Source organism: Cottoperca gobio, chromosome 20 (genome assembly GCF_900634415.1).
Source record: "Cottoperca gobio chromosome 20, fCotGob3.1, whole genome shotgun sequence".
Lineage (NCBI taxonomy): Eukaryota > Metazoa > Chordata > Actinopteri > Perciformes > Bovichtidae > Cottoperca > Cottoperca gobio.
The window spans coordinates 17565996-17589128 of record NC_041374.1 but is presented as its reverse complement, the minus strand read 5'-3'; the positions used below and the strand labels follow the sequence as shown (position 1 = coordinate 17589128).

The 23133-nt window shown below is 40.7% G+C and overlaps 1 protein-coding gene across 1 annotated transcript in view; it reads right to left on the bottom strand.

Moving 5' to 3' along the window:
* Positions 1-3482: 3482 nt before the first annotated feature.
* The window catches only part of hecw1a (HECT, C2 and WW domain containing E3 ubiquitin protein ligase 1a), a 98161-nt gene continuing 78510 nt past the window's right edge, over positions 3483-23133 (bottom strand). The window contains exons 24-32 of the mRNA XM_029458263.1: positions 22099-22213; positions 21400-21513; positions 20301-20453; positions 16917-17015; positions 16050-16179; positions 15686-15832; positions 15050-15164; positions 14069-14267; positions 3483-8151 (exon numbers count right to left, since the gene is read on the bottom strand). Coding sequence (XP_029314123.1) covers positions 8040-8151; positions 14069-14267; positions 15050-15164; positions 15686-15832; positions 16050-16179; positions 16917-17015; positions 20301-20453; positions 21400-21513; positions 22099-22213 — 1184 coding nt within the window. The 3' untranslated portion in view covers positions 3483-8039. The remainder of the gene's footprint in view (positions 8152-14068; positions 14268-15049; positions 15165-15685; positions 15833-16049; positions 16180-16916; positions 17016-20300; positions 20454-21399; positions 21514-22098; positions 22214-23133) is intronic.

Below are 23133 nucleotides of genomic sequence, written 5' to 3'. Positions count from 1 at the left end.
GAGTGACATGTTATTTGTGACAGTATGCTGTACAGTCTGTAAAGCACACTGAGACAAATGTGTCATTTGTGATATTGGGCTATATAAATACATTTGATTTGATTTGATTGTTGTTGATCGCATTCAAAATATGGCTCTGATCATTTAAAACATTTACAAGAATGGTGTGATGCCGGCAGGAGGGTCGTTAAGTACTGCACAGATATGGAAAGTAAGCATGATTTACAATGCAATTTTATACTATTTGTAATGCTACACTCATTTACATCAACACTGTGATTATTGTACTGTAAATTGCTCTGTCTAACACTTCATATGTGTTGTGCAGGACTCTGACCAGCAGGTAGCAAAATAAGACAGATTTGCTGACAGGAAGCAATGTTTAAAACAGCTGATCGTTGCGCAGATATGTCAACAGTCAACAATATTATTACATTAGCCGTTTACCAATACAGCTGACCTCTTTAACTTCTCCAATAAAGCTTGATTTTGAGTATGAAATTGAAATTTTCTCATCTCTTATTTTGAAGGAGATGTTGCTTCCCACGTCATCCAGCAGAGTGACGCATGCAAAGCCATGTTCGTTCACTAGCCTATAACCTCAATAACCTCACGCTACACTCGCTTACAGTGCTTCTACAGTAGAATATTTTATCGCATCTCACCGTTTATTGAGTTCATTGATTTCGTTTAGGAAAGGAAGCTGCCAAGGTTACTTTACTGCAGTGAAATAGCAACTTCACAGAAAGAGCCATCGGACATCTTACATTACGAGGACAACTTCACACAAATTCAAATGTAAGTTTGGAAAAGTTCATTACTAATGCTTAAAATTCATTATTGCGCTGTTTTTACTGGTATTGTTATTCATATGAACAGTGCACTATAGGAGTGTAATACCTTCATCCCAACTACAAGCAATATAATATGTAGCGTGTTTCCCCGGTTAACGCGTTCCTCTTCATTAACAAGCGTCTTTGAGTTAATAGAATAGCGTAAATATTGTAATAATGTAAATATTGTAAAGGGTTGGGAAAAAGCTGAAGAACTCGGAGCTTAAATGTCGAATCAAAACAGCAATCCTCTAGTTCAATCGATATATTTATTTAACGCAATAAGTCAAACATAGAAAATATTCTCAGCTGAGGACACATTTTGCGTCGCCGTTTCCATAGACCGCATGGCTCAAAGAGCCCCATCGTTGCGGTCTCACGGCTCCGCTCCAGGTGTGTCCCGAGAGTCGTAAAACATGTCGCTACATAGAAGGAGTAGGCGTTGACCTTCTCCTCATTGGTCCCAGTTTGGCGCCAACACGCTCCTCCGTCAGCAGTCAGGAAGTAATGGTTTGTTGACCTGTTCTCTTAAAGGGGAAGTGCCCCTATTATGTTTGTAATACACTCAGTGAAGAAAATACATAATTGCAGAGAAACATATTCGTAGTGTAGATATATATATATATATATATATATATATTGATTGAGGTAAACAAATACATATGATAGTCTTTCCAATGTGGATTAATTTACCTGACAATTGTTATTATTAACGCCATGCTCACGGCCCGTTGGAGGAGCAGAGGGCAGCTCTACTGTATAATAATAATACATTTAATTTATATAAATGACTTGTGTTTCTTGGTACTCGTGGTCATCTGACACACGTGATGGTAGCACATGTGGCTGCAAGTTATCTGTCCTTTCACCTGAAATTGATTTAGTTCTGTTAAACACTTCTGACTCTTCATTAAATAACACCAAAGCTCTAACTTATATTAGAGTTTTTACTTATTTAACTTAAGTAAAGCTATATAAATAAATGTGATTTGATTTGATTAATAATACAAATGGATGCTAAAGTTTAATTATGGATTTGTCGTGTTTAAAACTCCACATATTAACTGCAGGATGCGTGTTTTAATGCACTGACTTTGACATTCACCATATGCAAGTGTGTCTTTGGGCACACTTATTTGAGTGTAGTTGTAGTTGTTACTGATGACTTTTTTTCTTTTCTTTTTAAGTTGAAAATGTCAGGCTGAAGGATATGCAGATGGCACAGTCCGATCACCAGAAACTGCAGATCCAGTCACAGTTCCTACTGCCAAAGGTATACAAAATGAGCATCTGGAGGCTGCATGACGCAATACCTTGGAGGATGGTTCTGAAGAGGAACCCGCCAGCTCTACCACCTCAAAAGAGGCCAGAGGAAGAGGTCATTGAACAGCCGTATGAAGATGTTCAGGCAGTGGATGAGGCATATCAACATACTCCCTGCACCTCCAGGAGCAAGTTCCTGCCTGACACCAAGAGGACGGTTTGGTCTTCCATGGAGATGTCCTTCTTGAATCTGGACAGAGAGACAAACACACAGCATGTACATGGCACAATAAAACTCCTGCTGGGCCCGCACACGGTAAGAGGCTAAAACTCAATGTATATTATTTACTTTACTTTGATGGGCACACCTTGCGTCCAATCACATGCGAGGACAGACTAGGATCATACCATTATGTGAAAGAAGGAAGGGGGCAGACACTCCAAAGACAGCGAGTGCAGTGGTACAGGTCAGGTACACAAAGAGAGGCAGAGAGAGACGAGGGAGTCGGATTTAAATGCAAGTGCATCGGGAGAAAGTGAAAAAATGAGCGAAAACCGGAAAAGAAGCACTGACTTTTATCTAAAATGTCATAATGTTAAGATCTTTCGTTCTGTGTTCAGTTGTTCATTTAAAGGTTTGATTAAAATGTTAAACAATAATAGCTGTGTTGGTGTTTACAAAGAAAAATTGCAGAAAAATAAGGCTTTTATGAAAACTGTCCCAACTAAACAATGCGGACAGCTGGCACAGAATACGAAACACGAAACACAATATGCAACATTCAATATACAATATAAGAGCATGACAGTCTCGGACCAAACAGAAATGCATGTGCGTAGGCTGACTACACACCGCCGGACTGTAGAGCTGGCCAAGCATTCTGGTCTCTCCAGTTTGCCTCGGATTGGTGGACCGGAACAGGTACGCGCCAATCACAACCAAGGTGTGCCAAGGTGGGAGGAGAGGTATTAATACCTCTCCTCCCACGCCCCTTGATTAAGGGGCGGGGGTCATACATCCTAATATGCATACATAATAGGGAAACAAGGTGCAGACATCCACATAATAAGCCCCACAGATAACTAATGCAGACGGCATTGGCCGTGGCCGTAACAGGCACAAAGGAAGAACCCCGTCTTCCTCTTCTTTATATATAATTTAAAAAATGTGGCTGAAAACCCCAGAAAAAAACAAGCCAGTAGGGCATTTAGGATTTCTTTTGACAAAATGTTTTTCTTTTTCACAGAAGTAGAGGAGCACTCACCATCACCCTGTGAAGAGAATTGACCCTGTGAGATGAAGAAGAGACCTTGAGAATGGCACTTTTCTAATCTTCATGCCTTTTTATAGTTTCAGTCTGTACAATATATACAATAGCAGCAAAATAACAAAGTTGCCTTTTTATTGACATTCATTTAACAGTTGTATGATGTGGTGAAGCAATAGCACAGCCTCAGGCTGTCTTTGTCTTAGAATGGGTTGCTAAATACTCATATTTAGCAACCCATTCTAAGACTATATCTTTCGACATGATGTACATATAGTATGTGTATAATCCACACACACAAGAAACAAAAAATTATGCATGCTTCAATGTCACTTCCCAGCAAAGTTGCCACCACCCATCCAGCCATTCACACATCCCTTAGTTTATAGCTTGAAAAGACAAGCTACCAAACAGCTGCACCTTACCTTTACCTCAGAATTCTTTACTTCCAAAAGCTTATTTAAATAATTATGTAATGCTGCTTTCAATGCACTTATATATCAGTGTTATGAGAGTGTTTGTAACCATTCCTTTTCCGAAATAATGTGTTTAAAATACAAAACTTACATGCGGCTCTGAAATGTATGACATACTGTGGCATCTTCCATGTGGAATAAATGTATTTTTATTTTTTATATAGTTAATAGTGAAACTGATGCTATATGATGCGTCCAGAAAAAGATGAATGGAAACAGAGACAGACTCCACGGTAAAACATTTCTTCAACAGAGAGATACTTAATAGACAATAGAAAATTCACGCATCAAAACTCAAAGGCTTCAAAAGAGAAGGCAGACTCTTCGACTGATGCTTCTCAACATATTAAAAAACGGCAAACAAACAAAACATTGAAGTAAAGCTTCAGGACTTCCCTTTACTTATAAATACAATACAGTATAAATAACAGTACAATACAATTGTATAGAAAAAGGGACGGTGAAGATGCAACATAAATCACAGCCTTGTGTGTTTGTAATATACTGTTTGTCTGCTAAGGATGTCTGTAGTACTACTGATCTGACTTGCCTGTACAGTTTACCAGTGAGGGTAAGACTCATTCTAATCTTTTTTTTATTTGATTTAACAAATCTAGTGCTCTAAACTTCTAAACGCCAAAATCCTGTATTTCTGTGGTTTATGTCATTACCACATTGTAATAAATTCTGTACTAAATCATTTTGCTCTTTCAAATGAATTTGAAAAAGTGAAGTCAAATCATATCATGAAATCCGACCTTCTGCTTAGGTTAATGGCCAAATTCTGTCAAACATTAGGACCTGTGTAAAACATTTCATAGGTGGCATCTATCTGTTCCTTACACCCACCTATTCAGGGTCAAGAGCTGCAGCCTATCCCACCATGCATTGGGTGAATAACCGGGAAGGATACTGTATATCTCTCAAGGCTAATAGACGAATGCTTTCAATCATCTTTCATTTAGGCCTTATTTACACTTTGCATTTCAAGGGTATAATTAACCCATTTCAAGGTCATCATTAACCTTAACCCCATTTACAGACAAAAATGTCAATATTGGATTGTTGAAGCCCAGATAACAACGCTCAATGACAAAACATTTTAAAATCCAATGGCAACAATGTAAAATATTGTAATTTTGTACAATATCTCGAATGGCAACTACGGTATGGTTAAGGTTAGGAAAAGATTGTCGTCATGGCAAATAAGACTATGGTTAATGTGTGGTTAGGGAACCAAAGCACTTAGCCAACAGTTGAGTCGGAGAGTCAAGTGTATAATGCTAGTAGTGGCTAATGTAGCCAGAAGCCTCTAGCCTCAAGCAGAGATGAGGCACTCCTCTGCTATTGTGGTCTGTTAAGCTCACTTCTTTTTAACTCCAGAACACAAGATTTCTTTTATTTTCAAACTTCATACCCGACGCCAACTTAAGTGACATCACTTGATGAAATTTATTAGACACTCTGGAGACACTTAAAGCCTTTGTACAACATTTTTCACGTATAGTGAAAACTATTAGTAGAACTCCCCAAAACCTGTAAACACACTTTAATGTTTAAAATCCCTTTTAATCACATAGATCACCAAGAGGTTGTGATCATAAACTGCGTAGGTACTCCTGGGAGGAGTAAAGATAATATATGTGGCTTTGAGAGATGAAAGCTTTTATATATCTTTTCAACATCTGGATAAAATGTGTTGTATTTCAATCCCTTTAATGCTTTTTGGTGGCATTTCTACTTAGCTTGTTCTATATCAGATAGCTATCTGAATTGTAAATGGATTATCAGTCTCCAATGAATCTAACTAGTGTTATGGAGAGGAGACCCACACAAACACTAGGAGAACATGCACATCATTGTTAATAAAAAAAGAACCAAGGCAAATATCTGAATTCAGGACTTTCCTTATGTCAGGCTTAAGCACAAGTAAGCACCCCAACCCCACAGGCCACATCGGAGGCAGTAAGTAACTCCTCAATTACTACTACTCAATGACTACAGATGTAGACATCTGGGGCTAGGAATGCTGAGTCGGTCATTTTCTGAAAGAACATGGTAGACTGTGGAACACATTGGAGTGATGTTCTTAACTATTGCATTTATTATATTGGTCCAAGGTCCCCTGTTACACATCACAAGAAGTACCAGATTTGTTCATTTGATAATCTCAGGCCCTTAACATGCTGCTTTGCACCAGTCACATTGTTCGAGACAGTAAAGGTTTGAGATATTAGAGTACTTGCTCCATGCAAAGAGTTGGAGGACACAGTCAGATAGAACAAGTTCATCAGTGGAGGATTAGAATAATAGTACAAGCATCTCCCAATCAAACAGCAGGACCGGAGATGCTGAAAGATGAAGCACCACGTTGTCCAAAATGATTCTTACTCATCTTTGTCAGCTGGAGACAGTGTTTTATTTTTTTGTCGTCAAGGAATCATGTTCCCTGTTTGCTTGGTTGATATGACCACCTTTCATTCTACACAGAAGGAATCCCAGAAGCCCTTGTGTTGGAATTGATGGCAACTTCGATAGGAGGGACGGGATAGTTGTCTGCTTTTGAAAGCATAGCAGAGCAAGAAAGCTTAGAGAGAATGTTGAAGTTCTTTGTCAGTAATATTGCTGTCCATTCAGAGAAGAACAAGAAAGGTATGGTAGGCAGGGCTGCTTCTGTCCTCACTTTGGACAGAATCAGAGAGAGCCAGAGAATGGGACGGTGCCTTCCTGGACGATACCATACTTCTTGAGTATTCAAAAGTATTGTAGTAGTTGTTTAGTCTGCAACTACCCATTAGATCCACCTATTTAAGGGGATATACCTCACCCTTTACCTTTAATTCAGATAGTAGTGTGTATCTGAATTAGACCAAGTATCCCAAGACCAAGTATTCCTAATGTTACTCTTTCCCCAGTTCCAGTGTGCCAGAACACATTTTCTAAGGAAAATAAAGACTTTTCACAGTTCACTTGTGTCTCCAAACAATTAGGAGCCATTGTTTGGAAAAAGAAACTTAATTGCTTGAAAAAGAAACTTCATTGCTATAGTTATAGTTGAGAGTATAAAAGGAAGGATGTTTGGTTGGATTAAATATTATTGAAATTTTTGTATCTCTTCAGGGGTCCTATTTTCCCAGTAATTGTAGTAATCTAAGGATCAAATTAGGGCCCTATTTTCTTATCAATTTACAAGAATCTTCCTGGACTCACTGAATTATCTGAAAACACATTAGTCCCTGTTTCTGCTAATAAAGAATAGTGATCCTGATAGCCTTAGCCTATTTTTGTAATCACATTGCAAAGTGCAGTATTCCTTAATTCCGTCACTTGCTATGATTTCTTGAATTTAGACCCAAATGCTTAGTTGTCTAGAATAAGTAGTCCATCCTTTCTTTCTCTTGTTGCTTTGACTTCTGCAGCTCTATATATTTTTGTCTGCTGTCAAATTACCAAAAAGTCCTCGCTCATGTGCAGCTCTGATTGGAGCAAACAGACAATATTTATATATTTCAAGCATCTTTACATTGTTACAGTTTTAGATACGATTGAAATGATTTTCTGATCTTCTAAGGCCTTCAAATGTGAGATTTCTGGCACAAAGCTACATCGCATTTCCATTAATTTATGCATTAGATCCCAGTCTCAGATCCACAGGCATTCCTACTGGCCCACCACATTTCAGATAAGATTCATAATGATCCTTGTAGGCTTTCCAGATAGGAAAGCAGACTTGATTGTTCCCTCTGAGGAGCTTTTAAAAAAAATCTGCATTATACTTTAAAGCCATGTATAGATAGATTCATCTGAACTTCTCCAATTCTCATTTAGTATGTGACAAATGGCAAACCTGAAGCTTGTGTATGCGCACTGTTTGCATTATTTGTTCAGTAGTCATTACTGTTTCCATTTGGTGCTTGTCTCTGTCTATATATCTTTTACTTTATTATTTTTTTACTTATATAATTTTAGAGTTTATTAATAGAAAAATAACCGTAGTCCTACTGTGGTGTACTAAGTGATGGGTGCCGTCATAGTGAGAGACTCTAACATACAGTACCATATCAGTGACATACATCCACATGACCAAAAACTTTGTTGAGTATAATCCAGGTATCTGGCCCACGAGAGCTGCTTTTTTTTGTTTAACTTTTTTGTCACACAGAAAGGGATGCAGTGTTGACTTGTATGTCTTGTCTGGCTCACTCCAGGCCAAACGTGCTGGTTTCCTCCACTGCGATCAACAGTTTCTCATACAGCATGGTGTATGAAGGGTATGGAGGCAGGTCCAGACGATTAAAACAGGTGTGAGCCCTGAGAAAGATCGAGAGAGAGAGAGAGAGAGAGAGACAGACAGACAGACACACAGACAGACAGACAGACAGACAGTTAGAGAGTAAGGAGGGTATTGCTATTTTTTATTTACTTTGACAGCATTTAGGAGGATCCAAATGCGTATCGATCTTGGATGTCCAAATAAATACTATTTTTTGTAATGCAAACCCGTTCCTTCCTTTTGGTATAAGCAATTGGAATGAAAAATGAAAAAGGATTTCACATTTGACACATTTCAATGTTATCATATCTGCATATACCGTATTTTCCGCACTATAAGGCGCACTTAAAAGCCGCACTTAAAAGCCGCACTTAAAAGCCGCACTTAAAAGCCGCACTTAAAAGCCGCACTTAAAAGCCGCACTTAAAAGCCGCACTTAAAAGCCGCACTTAAAAGCCGCACTTAAAAGCCTTTAATTTTCTCAAAAAGCGACAGTGCGCCTTATAATCCGGAGCGCTTTATATATGGATTAATTCTGGTTGTGGTTACTGATCACGAAGCGATTTTGTGTGGTACACGGCGCTCTGTCAAAATGTTTTAGTACGACTTTGGTAAACTACAAAACCACACCGCTTGCAGCATTACGGCTACCGTAGTCCGCGTCGCGGAGTAATGCATACTGTGCTTCACCATAATATTACAGTGTGTGTGCCAAAATGGCACCTGTGCCAAAATGGCACCTGTGCCAAAATGGCACCTGTCAAGAGACACGCTTACGACGCGGACTTCAAACTCAAGGCTATCAGTCACGCAGTAGAACATGGGAATAGAGCAGCTGCGAGAGAATTCAACATTAATGAATCAATGGTACGGAAGTGGAGGAAGCAAGAAGATGACCTGCGCCAAGTAAAGAAGACCATTTGGCGGTATCAGACTGTTTTTTTTACGTGTTACAACTGAACAAGGTTGGGAGTTATTGTGAATACGCTCATTAACGTTTGAACAATGTTGAGAGTTATTGTGAACACGTTTAATAAAGTTTGACTGACTGACTTATCTGACTGTTTTGTTTCGCTTAATGCGCCTTATAGTCCGGTGCGCTTTATATATGAAAAAAGATCGAAAATAGACCATTCATTGACAGTGCGCCTTATAATCCAGTGCGCTCTATAGTGCGGAAAATACGGTACATATTATATTATAAATACAACCTTGTATACCCCACCAGAACCTCAGAAGCACACTAATTACCATGTTAAATCATGTTTATTTAATTTGGATCCATATTACCGTACATACATGAGAGTGGGCTGCTGGCAGATGACAATATTTACGTCACGCTGATCCACATGCAGCCCAAAATGTATGTCTGTTTGATCCACCTGGCCAGGACAATATAGAAACTAAAAAATAGTAATTTTGATTGCCGTCTTTGTGGACAAACACCTAAACATTTATAAGTATATACTTATATTATATATTAGGGCTGTCAAGCGATTAAAAATTATTATTATAAACTGGTCAACATGTCTTTTATTTCAATACCAATATCCAATATCTTGTTTGCCACAAGATAGCCTAACATCTGTGCAGTAGCACAGGTAGAGAAGAGTTATAAACTCACTAACTCAGTAATTTTCAGTACACAATAATATCTATCTAAAGTTAGCCACCATAATTGACATGTTTACTTGAATGTTCTTTTGTTTCAATGTTTTGTTGTAATTCCTTTTAAATGTAATTTCTTATTAAAACTCTGCTGCTCTGTTTAAGAAGGGACAGAACAGGCTTTATCTGCTGAGGAGACTGAGGTCTTTTGGAATGCAAGGGGCACTCCTTAAGACCTTCTTTGACTCTGTGGTGGCATCAGCTATTTTTTATGGAGTGGTCTGCTGGGGAAGCAGCATCTCGGCTGCTGACAGGAAGACACTGAACAGACTGGTTAAGAAGGCAAAGCTCTGTTCTGTGGAACCCTCTGCACACTGTGGAGGTGGTGGGAGACAGGAGAATGACGGCCAAGCTGTCATTTCTATTGGACAAAATGTCCCACCCCCTCCAGGACACTTTGTCCGCACTGTGAATTTCCTTCAGCAACAGACTGCTTCACCTGCGGTGTCTCATGCAGAGATACCGTAGGTCCTTTCTCTTCCTGCAGTGGTCAGACTGTACAATCACCACTGCCCCTGGTAGACAACCACACCAAGAACAGATTATTCTACTGTTGTGCAATTATCATTGCCATGTGCAATATTCACTTTTACAACTTTATATCAACCAAAGATAATATAAATTCAAACTTATATTATATACAAAAATAGTATATATATATATAAGTATTACATATATTATATATGTAAAAATATATATTATTTGTATTCTATTTTATTCTATTTAACTATTGTGTACTATTGTGGTTCACTCACTTCCGAAATCTCCTGGGAACACACCTGACAGTGGATGGACCTGAGGAAGTGATATCTGCCGTCCTCACGTATCTCACTATTGACGATGGTCCCTTTACAGTCAGGGAGTTTGTCAAAGTGAAATCCACACTGAAGCAGGGAAAAAATGCTGGGCCGGACGGCATCCCCCCCAGAGGTCTGTAAGAATCACGACATCATCCTGGAGTTCTGCAATCGCGCCCTTATGACAAACAGCCAGCCTGATATGTGGTCTCTCTCTAACATCATCCCAGTGCAGTCCGGAGATCTCTCGAAGCCAGACAACTACCGTGGCATAAGTCTGACTTGTGTCATTGCAAAAATGTACAACCGCATGATACTGAACCGGATACGGAGCGCCATCGACCCCCAGCTGAGAGAGAACCAAAACGGTTTCCGAGAGAAGAGGACCACTGTGACCCAGATCTTGGCCTTGAGGAGAATCATCGAGGAGGTTAAGAAGAACAACCTGACAGCGGTACTGTGCTTCATCGATTTCAAAAAGGCATTTTACTCGATACACAGAGGCGTGATGATGCAGATACTCAAGGCCTACGGTGTCCCTTCCAATTTACTCCGGGCCATAGGGACCATGTACAAGAGGAAAGGTAGTAACCCCAGATGGCAACACTGAAGAGTTTGACATCCTGGCTGGGGTGTTGCAAGGGGGCACCCTTGCCCCCTTCCTCTTCATCATAGTCCTAAGACTATGTGCTCAGGAAGGCCATCAGTGGACAGGAGCTAGAACTCGGCCTCACAATAACACCTAGGAGGTCGAGACGACACCCCGCTTTTTTCCTAACGGACCTGGACTATGTGGATGACATCAGTCTGCTCTCTGACTGCGTAGAGCAAGCACAGGAACTCCTAGGCAGAGTGGAGACAGAGTGTGCCAAGGTAGATACATTGTGCACTGGGGTCTCGGTAGGCGAAGGGATCACTGGGGTCTCGGGATACGAAGGGATCTCTGGGGTCTCGAGGTGTAGGGGGAGCACTGGATTCTCGAGGCACATGGGGGATTACATAGGGGACCACTGGGGTCCCGACGGGAGTATGGGGGAGAACTAGGGTCTCGACGGGAGTCTGGGGGGGAACGGGGGTCTGTCGCAGCCAGACAGCAGGAACAGGAATCTGTCGCGGCCCGGCAGCAAGAACGGGGGTCTGTCGCGTCCCAGCAGTAGGAACGGGGGTCTGCCTGGCTGCAGGCCTCCTCAGAGGTCTGGAAGTCCTCTGGACACTCTGAGGACCTCCCAGGGCCAGGCGAGTGCCCAGAAATGGCTCAGGGGCTGGAGCAATGGTGAGGGTCAGGAGGAGGGGGTCACCACAGACGGAGGTGGAGCGGGATGATTGGCGGGGTTAGGCTAGCAAAGTGGAGAGTCCACAAAGTCCTGGAGCCATTCGGGCAAAAGACTCTTCAGTCATGGCTTCTTAGCCATTTCTTTTTGCTAACCGTAGCCTGACGAATCCTCCAACAGGGGGGCTCTCTTCCACTCCCCAAAAATACAAATTAAAGTCAAATCATACAGTTCATCGTCCATGACGTCTGCTGGGTCCATACTTGGTCGGTTTGTTCTAATACGGTGTGGTGTAGAGGGGAGGACCCAAGGACAGGAAGTTGAACAAGACATGACACAAGGGGGAGTGAACAACAGCGAGTACAACAAGATTGTGACAGTTTCACCATCTCATGCTCGTTAGCACGTGTTTCTACAGACGTAAAATGGATTTCTTATAAAAAAAAAGTTCCACACCAGGTGGACAGAAATAAAGTGTGACAAACGAGGAAAATGGAGATTTGGCTTTGGTGCAACCGCAAATCAAGAGGAATATGCTGGAGATGAGGTTTGTGGACAGACAACAGGTGCTCCTATTTGAAAAAAGAAAGGTACGAGGCATACAAAACGAGCATAGGAAATTTCAAGAAAAGTTATTGTAAAACAAAGGATTACAATTATCCAACCGGATAATTGTAATCCTTTGTTTTACAATAACCATAATGAGGCGGATTGAAAACATTGGCAAAGATGTGATCGACCAGCTCTGTGCAGAAGTGTCAGCAGCACCATGTTTCAGCATCGCGGTGGATGAAAGCACCAATGTGACAGATATTGCTTAGTTGTGTGTTTGGTCGAGGTTCCCAAAAGTAAACTATGTTTGTTGGCCAAACGAGAGGTGAGGACATTCTGAAAGCACTTCTGGTGTTTTTTGATGAAAACAATCTCATTTGGTCAGGTCTAGCAAGTGTGTGCACGGATGGCGCCCCTAACATGCGAGGAAATCAAAAGGGGATAGTTGGGCTCATGAAAAAAAGAGAAGAAATGTCCAACTTTATCAGTTTCTACTGTATCATACATCAGGAGTCACTGGTACCAAAACTCAGAAATAATACATTCCAAAACGTGACGCAGATAGTTGTCCGTGTGGTAAATGTTATCGTCTCCAGAGCGCTGAACCACAGACAGTTCCGACAGTTCGTTGAGGACTATAACACAGAGTATGGTGATTTAGTGATGTACAGTGAGGTGAGATGGTTGGCCGGCGGAAAAGTGCTTGAACGGTTTCTGAGCCTCCTCCCTGAGATTCGCACTTTCCTGGACAACAAAGAAAAACGGGAGCCAGAGCTGGAAGACCCAAACTGGATCACACAGCTGGCCTTTCTGACTGACACCAACTGTCACCTGAACACTCTCAACTTGCAACTTCAAGGAAGAGATAAGCTTCCAAGCAACATGCTGAATACATGAATTAATTTACTTCCCCAAACTGAGCTGTCACCACAAATTACCCCTATCTGCAGCACCACTTCAGCCACAGAGGATTTGCGGATGTTTTGGAAGAGCTGAGGGGGAATTTGAATCCAGATTCAGTGACGTGAATGAGCACAAGGAGAATTTCAACTTTATTGAAAACCCTTTCCATTTGGATGTGTCATTTCTCACTCAAAGTATCACTCTGCTCTGCGCTACTAGTCGTGCTGGTGTAGAAAGTGAAATGGTAGAATTGCAGACAAAAGACATTCTCAAAGTTGAACTCAGAGCAGGTGTTGGTCACTTCTGGAGTTTGGCATCTGAAGAAGATTTTCCCACTTTGAAGCCACTTGACAAAAAGTGATGTCCTTCTTTGTGAGCACATATACTTGTGAGTCAACATTCTCAACCATGAACTCTATAAAGAGGAAACAAAGAAACCACCTTACCTTAGAATGAACATCTTGAACACCTCACAAGGATTGCAACAACAAACTACAAATATGACATGAAGAAAGTCATGCATGCTTCCGCTCATCCCAGTATTTAGGTAATCCTGCTTTTAATGAATGTATTGGTTGGCTGCATTGCATATTGTATGTTCTGGGTGGGATGACAGATTAATAAACATACATGCTTTTTATAACTGGATGTAGCTTTTCATACTTTGCGATAAAAGTGGCTCTCCTATTGACTTTGTCCTATCAATGTGGCTCTCATGTAAAAATTGTGAAGAACACTGCTTTATAGGAAACAGGTTTAGATACCTGGGTAATGATGTGACTTTTCCCCACTTCTCAATACAAAACCGTCGGAGGCCATTGGATCCCCGCAGTGCAGCGAAGCCTTCATAGGGCACGCTGGACGTCCCGGTGACAAATTGCAGCAGGCGGAGACGCTGCTCATTGTTGAACCGCTCCACAGCGGCCCAGAACCACCGCATCACTATGTGACCATCATGGTAACCTAGAGATTGAAAATCAGGGAGTTCAGATGTGACAGAATAAACTCACATCAAGGGCTTTGCATAAAATAATCTAGCAGTGCGCCTGCCTGAAATTCAAGGTGTTTTTTTTTTCTCGAATTAAAAAAATATATATTATTTTTTAATTCACAACTCACTTTTCACATTGATAGGTCTCTTTTATTAAATAAACTAAACGCTTATGCTATTGATCTCATTTAACTGGTAAGACTCAATTCAAATTGATTTGAATTAAAACAAAGCTGCTTTTTTGCTCACCATTCAGGGTCCAAGAGGTTGTGAATGTTAGTTCTAAGATACTGTAAATTATTATTATTCCATTTAACCTTTGGGGATTTTATGTCAGTATTTGAGAGGTGACAGTAGAGAGCTGACAAGAAGCTCATTTTGGAAATTTGCTTATTTGCCGGGAGTGAGATGTTCAGATTGATACCACTCGCTTTTCTATAAGGTAAATGCGAAGTTAGAAACAGCAGCTGGTTAGCCTAGCTTAGCATAAAGACTGCACATTAAGATTGTGTAAAAACAATACATGGTTTTAAGGGGGTTATGTGCTGAACTTTTTCTTGTCATCACCATGAGGTTGCCAGGACGTCTCCTTGGCCAGCCAAGAAAATAGCCTGCCACATAACCCGCCTAAAACCAATTTATTATTTTTACCATTCAATTTATATTCCTATATATATATATATATATATATATATATATATATATATATATATATATATATATATATATATATATATCACACACACACACACACCTCCTCTGTACTCTGTGTTGCCCCTCCAGTCACTGAGGTCGATCTCGACTGTACCGGCGATAACCAGCTCCAGCTCACGCGCATCAAACACAGACACCAGCCTTGAATCTACCACCTTGGATAGAGAGAAAACAATAAGCAAATGTTTCATTTGCCTGTTTGCATTTTGATGTATTAAAATATATGGGTATTGTAGTCTATATTTGGAGGTGTTGACGGCCTAGTGGTCTGGTTTCCAAACAGAACACCAGAAGATCATAAGTTCAACACCAGGGCTGCCACCATTGAGCGCCTGAGCAAGGCACTTAACCCAGAGTTGTTCCAGGGGGACTGTCCCTGTAGTTAGTTCACTGTAAGTCACTCTGGATAAGAGCATCTGCTAAATGACCTGTAATGTAATGTAATCGCGATAAAGTGTTTCACTGTGAATTATGACTTTGTACTTGTTATCTTATTGTGTAATTGTTTTTTTATGTAAAATATCACTCGCTACAGCTTGCCACAGTAGGCCTATGACCTTATTAGTGTAGTTATAAATGAGAAAAAAATGGGTTCACAAGTAGTGTTAACATTCTAATAATGTTGTTAAAATAATTTGATGGTGTTATGACCCATCTAAGAAACAGTATTGCTTACCTCGTAGAAGCCTCTGACCAGCGCCTCTGTTTGCTGCACCACTCCTCTTTCCACCCTCCACTTGGCCATTCGTTCTATATAATCCTTCTTGTTCTTCTCAGTCACCTGGAGGTTGGAGCCGCCCGACTTTAACTCCCGCTCTGTCACCTGGCAACACAAGAAGTACTGGATATAATTAACAGTCTAACATCTAAACTGTATATTAAAATTTTGTCATTGTGGAAATTCATATATTATAGTATAACAATACTATGTATATCATATAGAAAGAAAGATATACATGCATAACACATATGCATGTGATTTAGATTGTACATATCTATCTGATGCGGTCATCCACAGTGACAGACACACACACACTGACCTGGCCAAAGACTTCCTCATTGACAGTGAAGGTGAGGTCCAGAATGTCAGTGATGTCGTTGTCTTTCATCCATTGTAGAGACTGGTGGAACTCCTCGTCCAAATACTCCAGATCAGACAGGTCTGTCGGCCTGAAAGACACACAGGGCTCACACATAAAACCCATAAAACTGCATAATGCTAGTCTGCTAATCAGTTAGCTAGCGAAGTGTCATGTCAGCTTTCCTGAAAATAACTGAGATGGAAGAGAATATACTGTATTTGATTGAAGAGCTCAGAAAATAGTTAAGACAAAGACTTTACCGCTTTTGCAATGTAAGCTAAGTGTTTTGAACCAAATTAGTTCATGGTGCATTCATGACTATGAAAAAACTAAACAATCTGACAGTAGTTCACCAAGTAAATGGTAAAGACACACAAATGGGAACTGAGTCGTAATTCCTCAATGCCTAACATTTAAATCAAGAAGAGGCTGTTCAGACTTTTTCAACACAGCCAATCTCTGTCTTTACTATGCCTTTTAAAGCTGACACAACTGAACTATAAGAGTTGCAAAATTGAAGCTGAATTTTCATTAACTAGTCTATCGGTTAAGTTAACACTACTTTAAGTTATGGTTTTTGGGTTTAATAGTTTCAACCTTATTTTTTGGATGGATTTCTATGAACACTATGAGCCTCAGTCACCCTTGCTGTGGAGAAGAAGGTTGTATCAGAACTTTAGCTTTAGAATTCCCAAGAAAGTTGTTGCAGTTGTGAACAAAATATGTCACGATAGTTGAAGAATTCTTCCAAAATTGACATTGTATTTTCAGAAGAGTTCTCATGTACACACACAGTATGTGAAAAAAAATAGTTTGTTAACTGACAGTCTGAGCAGGGCCTTGTAGAAGGGTCTGGTGAAGAAAGCATCCAGCAGGTACTGATGGATCAGAGCCAGGCCCAGTATGCGACCACTGAAACGGAACCTACACACGCACACAACAATAGAATCAGTTAAACATAACTTTGAGAAACAAACAAGTAAAAGTATCATAAAATATGTCATTTTTGACATCAATGTCATGCTGCTAAAATGCATGAAGCTGAAGAAAGGAGATGACAAACGGGTGGAAAATGAGCATGGCAAGGCGTAGTCATTTACTGATGCACTCTGACAGGGCATAGCATGGGCTGGAGCTGCTCGACATCCAATCCTCCCTCAGGAGAGAAAGAAGAGTAACTTTAGTTCAACTCTGTTCAACTCACCACATTCAGGCAATATGTCACCAGCCCCACCAGAGACAATAAAACACTGGACTTACTGTATGCCAACACCAAGGAGGCATACAGCTCATCACCTCTCCCTCCCCTGGGTAGATCAGACCACAACCTGGTACACCTCCTGCCTGCGTACAAACCCCTTGTATGCAGACAGCCTGTGACCACATGCACGGTGAAGAGATGGTCTGCAGAGTCTGAGGAGGCCCTGCAAGACTGTTTTGACTACACTGCGTGGGATGTGTTCACGGACTCTCATGGGGAGGACATTAACAGCCTATAACGGACTATATTAACTTCTGTGTGGATAACGTCGTACCCACCAGGACTGTACGATGTTTCCCTAACCATGGATGAATCCTGAGATAAAGGCTCTCATCAAAGACAAAAAGAGGGCCTTTAGGTCAGGTGACAAGAAAGAGCTGAGGATTGTTCAGAGGGAGCTAAGGTGGAAGATCACGGAGGGAAAGAACACCTACAGGAAGAAGATGGAGGAGCAGCTGCAGCAGAGGAATATTAGCGGTGTCTGGAGAGGCCTGAAAACCATCTCTGGGTACAAGGGAGCCATACTCTCAGCTCAAGGGGGACCTAAAGTAGGTGAATGACTTGAACATTTTCTTCAATAGATTTGATCAGTCAGGTGCCCCTCCCCCGGCTCATTCCCCGTGCTGCAACCTCCAGCATTCTTATAAGCGGTGAACGACCCTGCCATCTCCACCCTGCCCCCTCCCTCAACCCCCCACTGTCAGCTACTTCACACATCCTCTCTGTCTCCTGCTTCTCCACTCACACACACCCCTCCACCCACTACCTGCACTTTGTCCCTCACAACCAACTAGGTGAGGAGTGAGCTCAGAAGGTGTAAGGCAAGAAAGGCTGTGGTCCAGATGGCATCAGCTCAAGGCTCCTCAAATCCTGCGCCGACCAACTGTGCGAGATTGTGGAGCTATTATTCAACCTGAGCCTGAAGCAAGGGACGGTACCACAACTGTGGAAAACAGATTCCACAGGTACCACACATCTTGTGTGGTACCCGTGCCAAAGACCCCCCACCCCAAGGACTTCAACAGCTACAGACCGGTGGCACTAACATCGCAGCTGATGAAGACCCTGGAGAGGCTGGTCCTTGGCTATCGTCGACCCCTTGTGAGACCATCCATGGACCCACTTCAGTTCGCCTATCAACCTGGCATCGGGGTGGATGACGCTGTCATCTACCTGATGCAGAGATCCCTCTCTCACCTGGAGAAGGATGGGGGCACTGTGAGAATCATGTTCTTTGATTTCTCCAGTGACTTCAACACCATTCAACCCAGGCTACTGGGGGACAAGCTGGAGTGCTCAGGGGTGGATCACCACCTCACCAGCTGGATCCTGGACTACCTTACCAACTGTCCACAGTACGTGAGGACCCGAGAGTGTCACTTGGACACGATTGTCTGCAGCAGGGGGCCCCCCCAAGGAACGGTTCTGGCACCGTTTCTCTTCACCCTCTACACTGCAGACTTCACCCACAATACAGCAAAGTGCCACCTAAAGAAGTTCACTGACGACTCTGCTATTATCGGCCTCATCTCTGATGGAGATGACAAGGAGTACAGAGAGCTGACACAGGACTTTTCCCTCTGGTGCCAAAGGAACCACCTCCTGCTCAACGCAGGGAAGACCAGGGAGCTGGTGGTGGACTTCAGGAGGCGCCATTATTCCCCCCCAACACCAGTGAACGTCCTGGGTACGGACATTGAGATTGTAAAATTTTACAAGTACCTGGGCGTTCACCTGAACAATAAACTGGACTGGTCAGATAACTCTGCTGCTCTGTTCAAGAAGGGACAGAGCAGGCTTTATAGCTGCTAAATTTCCCCGTCGTGGGACAAATAAAGGATTTCTGATTCTGAATCCTCCTCCAACTCTGAAGTGGGGGAAGGAAGTCTGCTAATATGAGGTTGGTGTGCTGAAGGCCCAAAAATAGGAGGAATCAGGGTAGCCTGCCATAGATCTAAAAACTCCTCTCCTTTATATTCTGGCTACAGCCAGTTTTCCCATTTTCCTTGGGCACTTCATGAGAGACAACGGACCTGCCTGTGGCAACGGTCCTTTCTGGTCCTTGCAGGTAATATGGGACAATACATCCACGACTGAGGGTTTTCCCAAGACAATATTGCATGTCAATGCCCCAAACACAACAAACACTGATCATGGCCATCTTCTTATGGCATAGAAACGCCACAACCCACTAAAGGTTTTTTCTAGGTAGATAAGAAAGATGATATACAGTACCAGTCAAAAGTTTGGACACACATTCATTCAATGTGAATGGAATGTGTGTTCCAACTTTTTGACTGGTACTGTATCCGATGTATGATGTGTGTGAAATGTAATTAAAGGAAGTTAAATGTAATCATGGGTTACTGTTTTTTTTTTACATTTAACTTCCTTTAATGTGTGGGTGTTCTAGTGGCCCATTGTCCTTCATGAATTAGCTGCTTCATTTCTGGGTAATCTGTCTTTCTTTAATAGAGTTCAAGCAGCTATACAAAAAAGCATTCTATATATAAAACTAATTATATTGTCACCTCCAACCAGTAAGAAATGTGAGCTGTTTCATGGCATTTGAGACCAAAGATTTCTTACATACCTATATTTAATATATTATTTATAAAAAGTAGTAAAAATGTTGCCCAAAAGAAGAAGAAAAAAGTTTCCCCACTGAACAGACAAAGTCAGTTACTCTATAGCCTAATAAGGGTGGTGCTGGGTTTTCATGAAACTGACGCTCTGTAATGAGTGACTACAGTAAATGAACACATACATTGTTCTAGCCCTGTTCAGTGCAAAGCAGCTGTACTATTCTGTTTTGTTTTAATAAATAGAGAAATTGTTCAATCACAACAATAACAGACACTTTTCACCAAAATTGCAGTTGAGTTGCAGTATGTTTCACAAAACAATGATTAACCCTGTGTGTGAGTTTTTTTGTTTGCACAGCTTACCATTCCAGATGGTTCTCAACAAATGCCGACATGGGGCTGATTTGAACGGTGTAAGTATCGTTAGCTGAGTATTCAAACAGACCGTAGTATGGATTAAACAACTCCTGAGACAGTAGGAAGAAGAACTCTCTGGACGGACCACTGTAGTCCAATCTGAAGAGACAGCAAGACAGGGAGAGGAAACATCTTTACATATGTGGTTCATGGTATATTTGGACAGTATCATCAAGAAGATCAAGATCAAGAATACAATTGTGACAGAAAACTGATTATACAAGGTTTATAGCAGTGAGTTGAATGTTTTCGTAAATGAACAGATCTAGCGAACAAAGAGCAACATGATCATTGACTTGAAGTCATGTTTGTGTTCACCTGATGAATGTGTCTGTCACCTCTACTACTGGGTTCATACAATCTAAATTTATCATTCATCAAAACCATTAGTTATTAAAAAAGCCAACTATAGTATATTATCCTGTTTATATTTTAGTTGTAGTAGTTGTTTGTTTATTGTATTTTAAGTTTTAGAGAAGTCTAATGTATTCTTTATATTGTGTATTGTATTATACAGCTATATATCTCTCTCTTCTAGTGTTGATGTATTTTAGGTATAATTTTGTCAGTCAGTCAGTCAATTCATTAGACCAAACTGGTGAAACTCAGAGAGCTGGCCAAAATAACACTGCTATCTTATAATCTTCATGTGGGTTACAGTGACTCACTATCGCCTCAAAGGAACAAGTGGTATTTCAAGACATGACGGGCTGGCGCTAGTCAGTTAGCATGCTAACTTCAGTAGATATCCCTGCAACACAATACATAGATGTCTTTCACATACTATCAACACTGTTACCTCTTCATAATCTATTCATAATAATAATAATAATAATATTGATAATTTTAGTGTTGTTTGTTTTAATGTTTAAGTTTAAATGCTGGCATATCTATAACATTGAACCTTTAAAGATATTGTAACTGTACTAAAAACAAGCATGTTGGCAATTTCAATCACAAATTTTAAGGTTTCAAAAGCTCGTAAGAGTAGCATAACATACTGCACTGTAACACAGTCACGCATGTGTTTGTGTGTGTGTCTCACCCCTCCTCTCCCAGAAAAGTAACGTAGAGTTTGTTCCTCTGCAGCTCTTTGCGGGAGTATGCCATCACCTGATTAAAGGTTCCCTCCAGCAAGTGGTCTCTCCTGATCAGCAACCTACAACAACCAGGACAGCTTAAATATTACTGGTACTATCCCCATGCAGGACTGTAAAAAGCACTTTAAAAACAACAAATTAAAAGACTTATTCAAATATATTGTATATCTTACTTATTCAACTTTTATTTCTCAATTTCAAGGTCTAAATGTATTGTCAAAGTGTCTTATAAAAGGGCAGAAATACAATTCTGGTGGGGAAATAGTTCATTCCTAAAGGTATTTAAATGTATTTATAAATGTATTCCCAAAACCACGTTACCTCACTGTCTTCAAAAGGTAGCTATGGCCCTATCCAATGGACAAAGCACATACTAAAATATTACTAATATACTATACTACTATTAAATATGTAGTATTACATAGTACTGTTACATGATATATCAAATATCATAATTAAGATGATGCAGATCAATTAACATAAATTTGAGACCCTATTACAATTATCTAGTGTGAGCTGTGTCTGAAATGTGATCAAGATATTTACTAATACAACTACTGTAACTGCGACAATCTAATGGGAGACCATTCACTTTTATTTTGATGGTGCAATAAGTTGTTTCATATGTGTAATTTGAGTCTTACTTGATCTTGCCTGGTCCTTGCCCGTAGCCCTTGGCTTCTAATTTCCTGTAGAAGTTTCTTAGTTTGGCTTCAAAGTCTCTGCGGTAAGGAGCTGGAGCCCTGGCCCTCTGCATGCCTACACGCACACACAGACTAATTATTAATGTAAAGCACTTGAAAATATTATTGTATAAAATACAATGAGATTGAGAGGTAGGGAGTTTCACGGCTCCTTCATGAAAAATGTCAGGAGCTGAATGAGGTGTATTTTCAGAATAATGTGACTGAGGTCCTAACTCTTTAAGGCTTTAAATGTTATTAAAAAAAACAATTTCTCTTACATGATGGTTGAGGAAGTACTAAGATCCTTTACTTAAGTAAAAGTACAAATACCATATGTCCAAATAGCTAATAGCTGAGCAGGTTCATAAATGGCTGTGTTGGTTAGCTTTCTGTTGGGTTTATCACTGTACACACTGTTCACTCTGCAGTGCCAATTACTGAGTGACAAAAGAGACAATAAAAAGAGAAATGCAAATCTCAAAAAGACTCCCCTCCTCAAAATGGATGCTATTACGCTGGAAAACATAGAAGTACCTAATACCTGTCTGCTTTTGATAAGTCCTGCATTATCTTTCTTATACGGCAAATGTAATAAAGAAAATAATCCTACGAAATAAGGCAAAATAGTCAAACAAAGACCATTTCTTCATTTTTGAGAGGGCCCTTCGCTGAGTCAAAATCTCTCTATTTGTCATCTTACTACCTTAAAGCTGCCCACTGACTAAACCTGTTACGAAAAATGTTATGAATTATGAAGTAATCTATAATGTTATGAGCATTTTTGCAATCCAAAATGTGGTTCTCAACAACAAAAATATTTTTTTGCTAAAATCTTCACTTATCCATCCTAAGCTCTTTCATAGCTGTTGTAGTTGATGTAGTGAGTGTTTGCTACAGGTCAGATGGGGCTGACTGAAACACCACAAAAAAGGATTAAACAGCCTCCTGCAGCACAATCCATTGTAGCAGCAATCCTTCTTTTAGTTTACACAG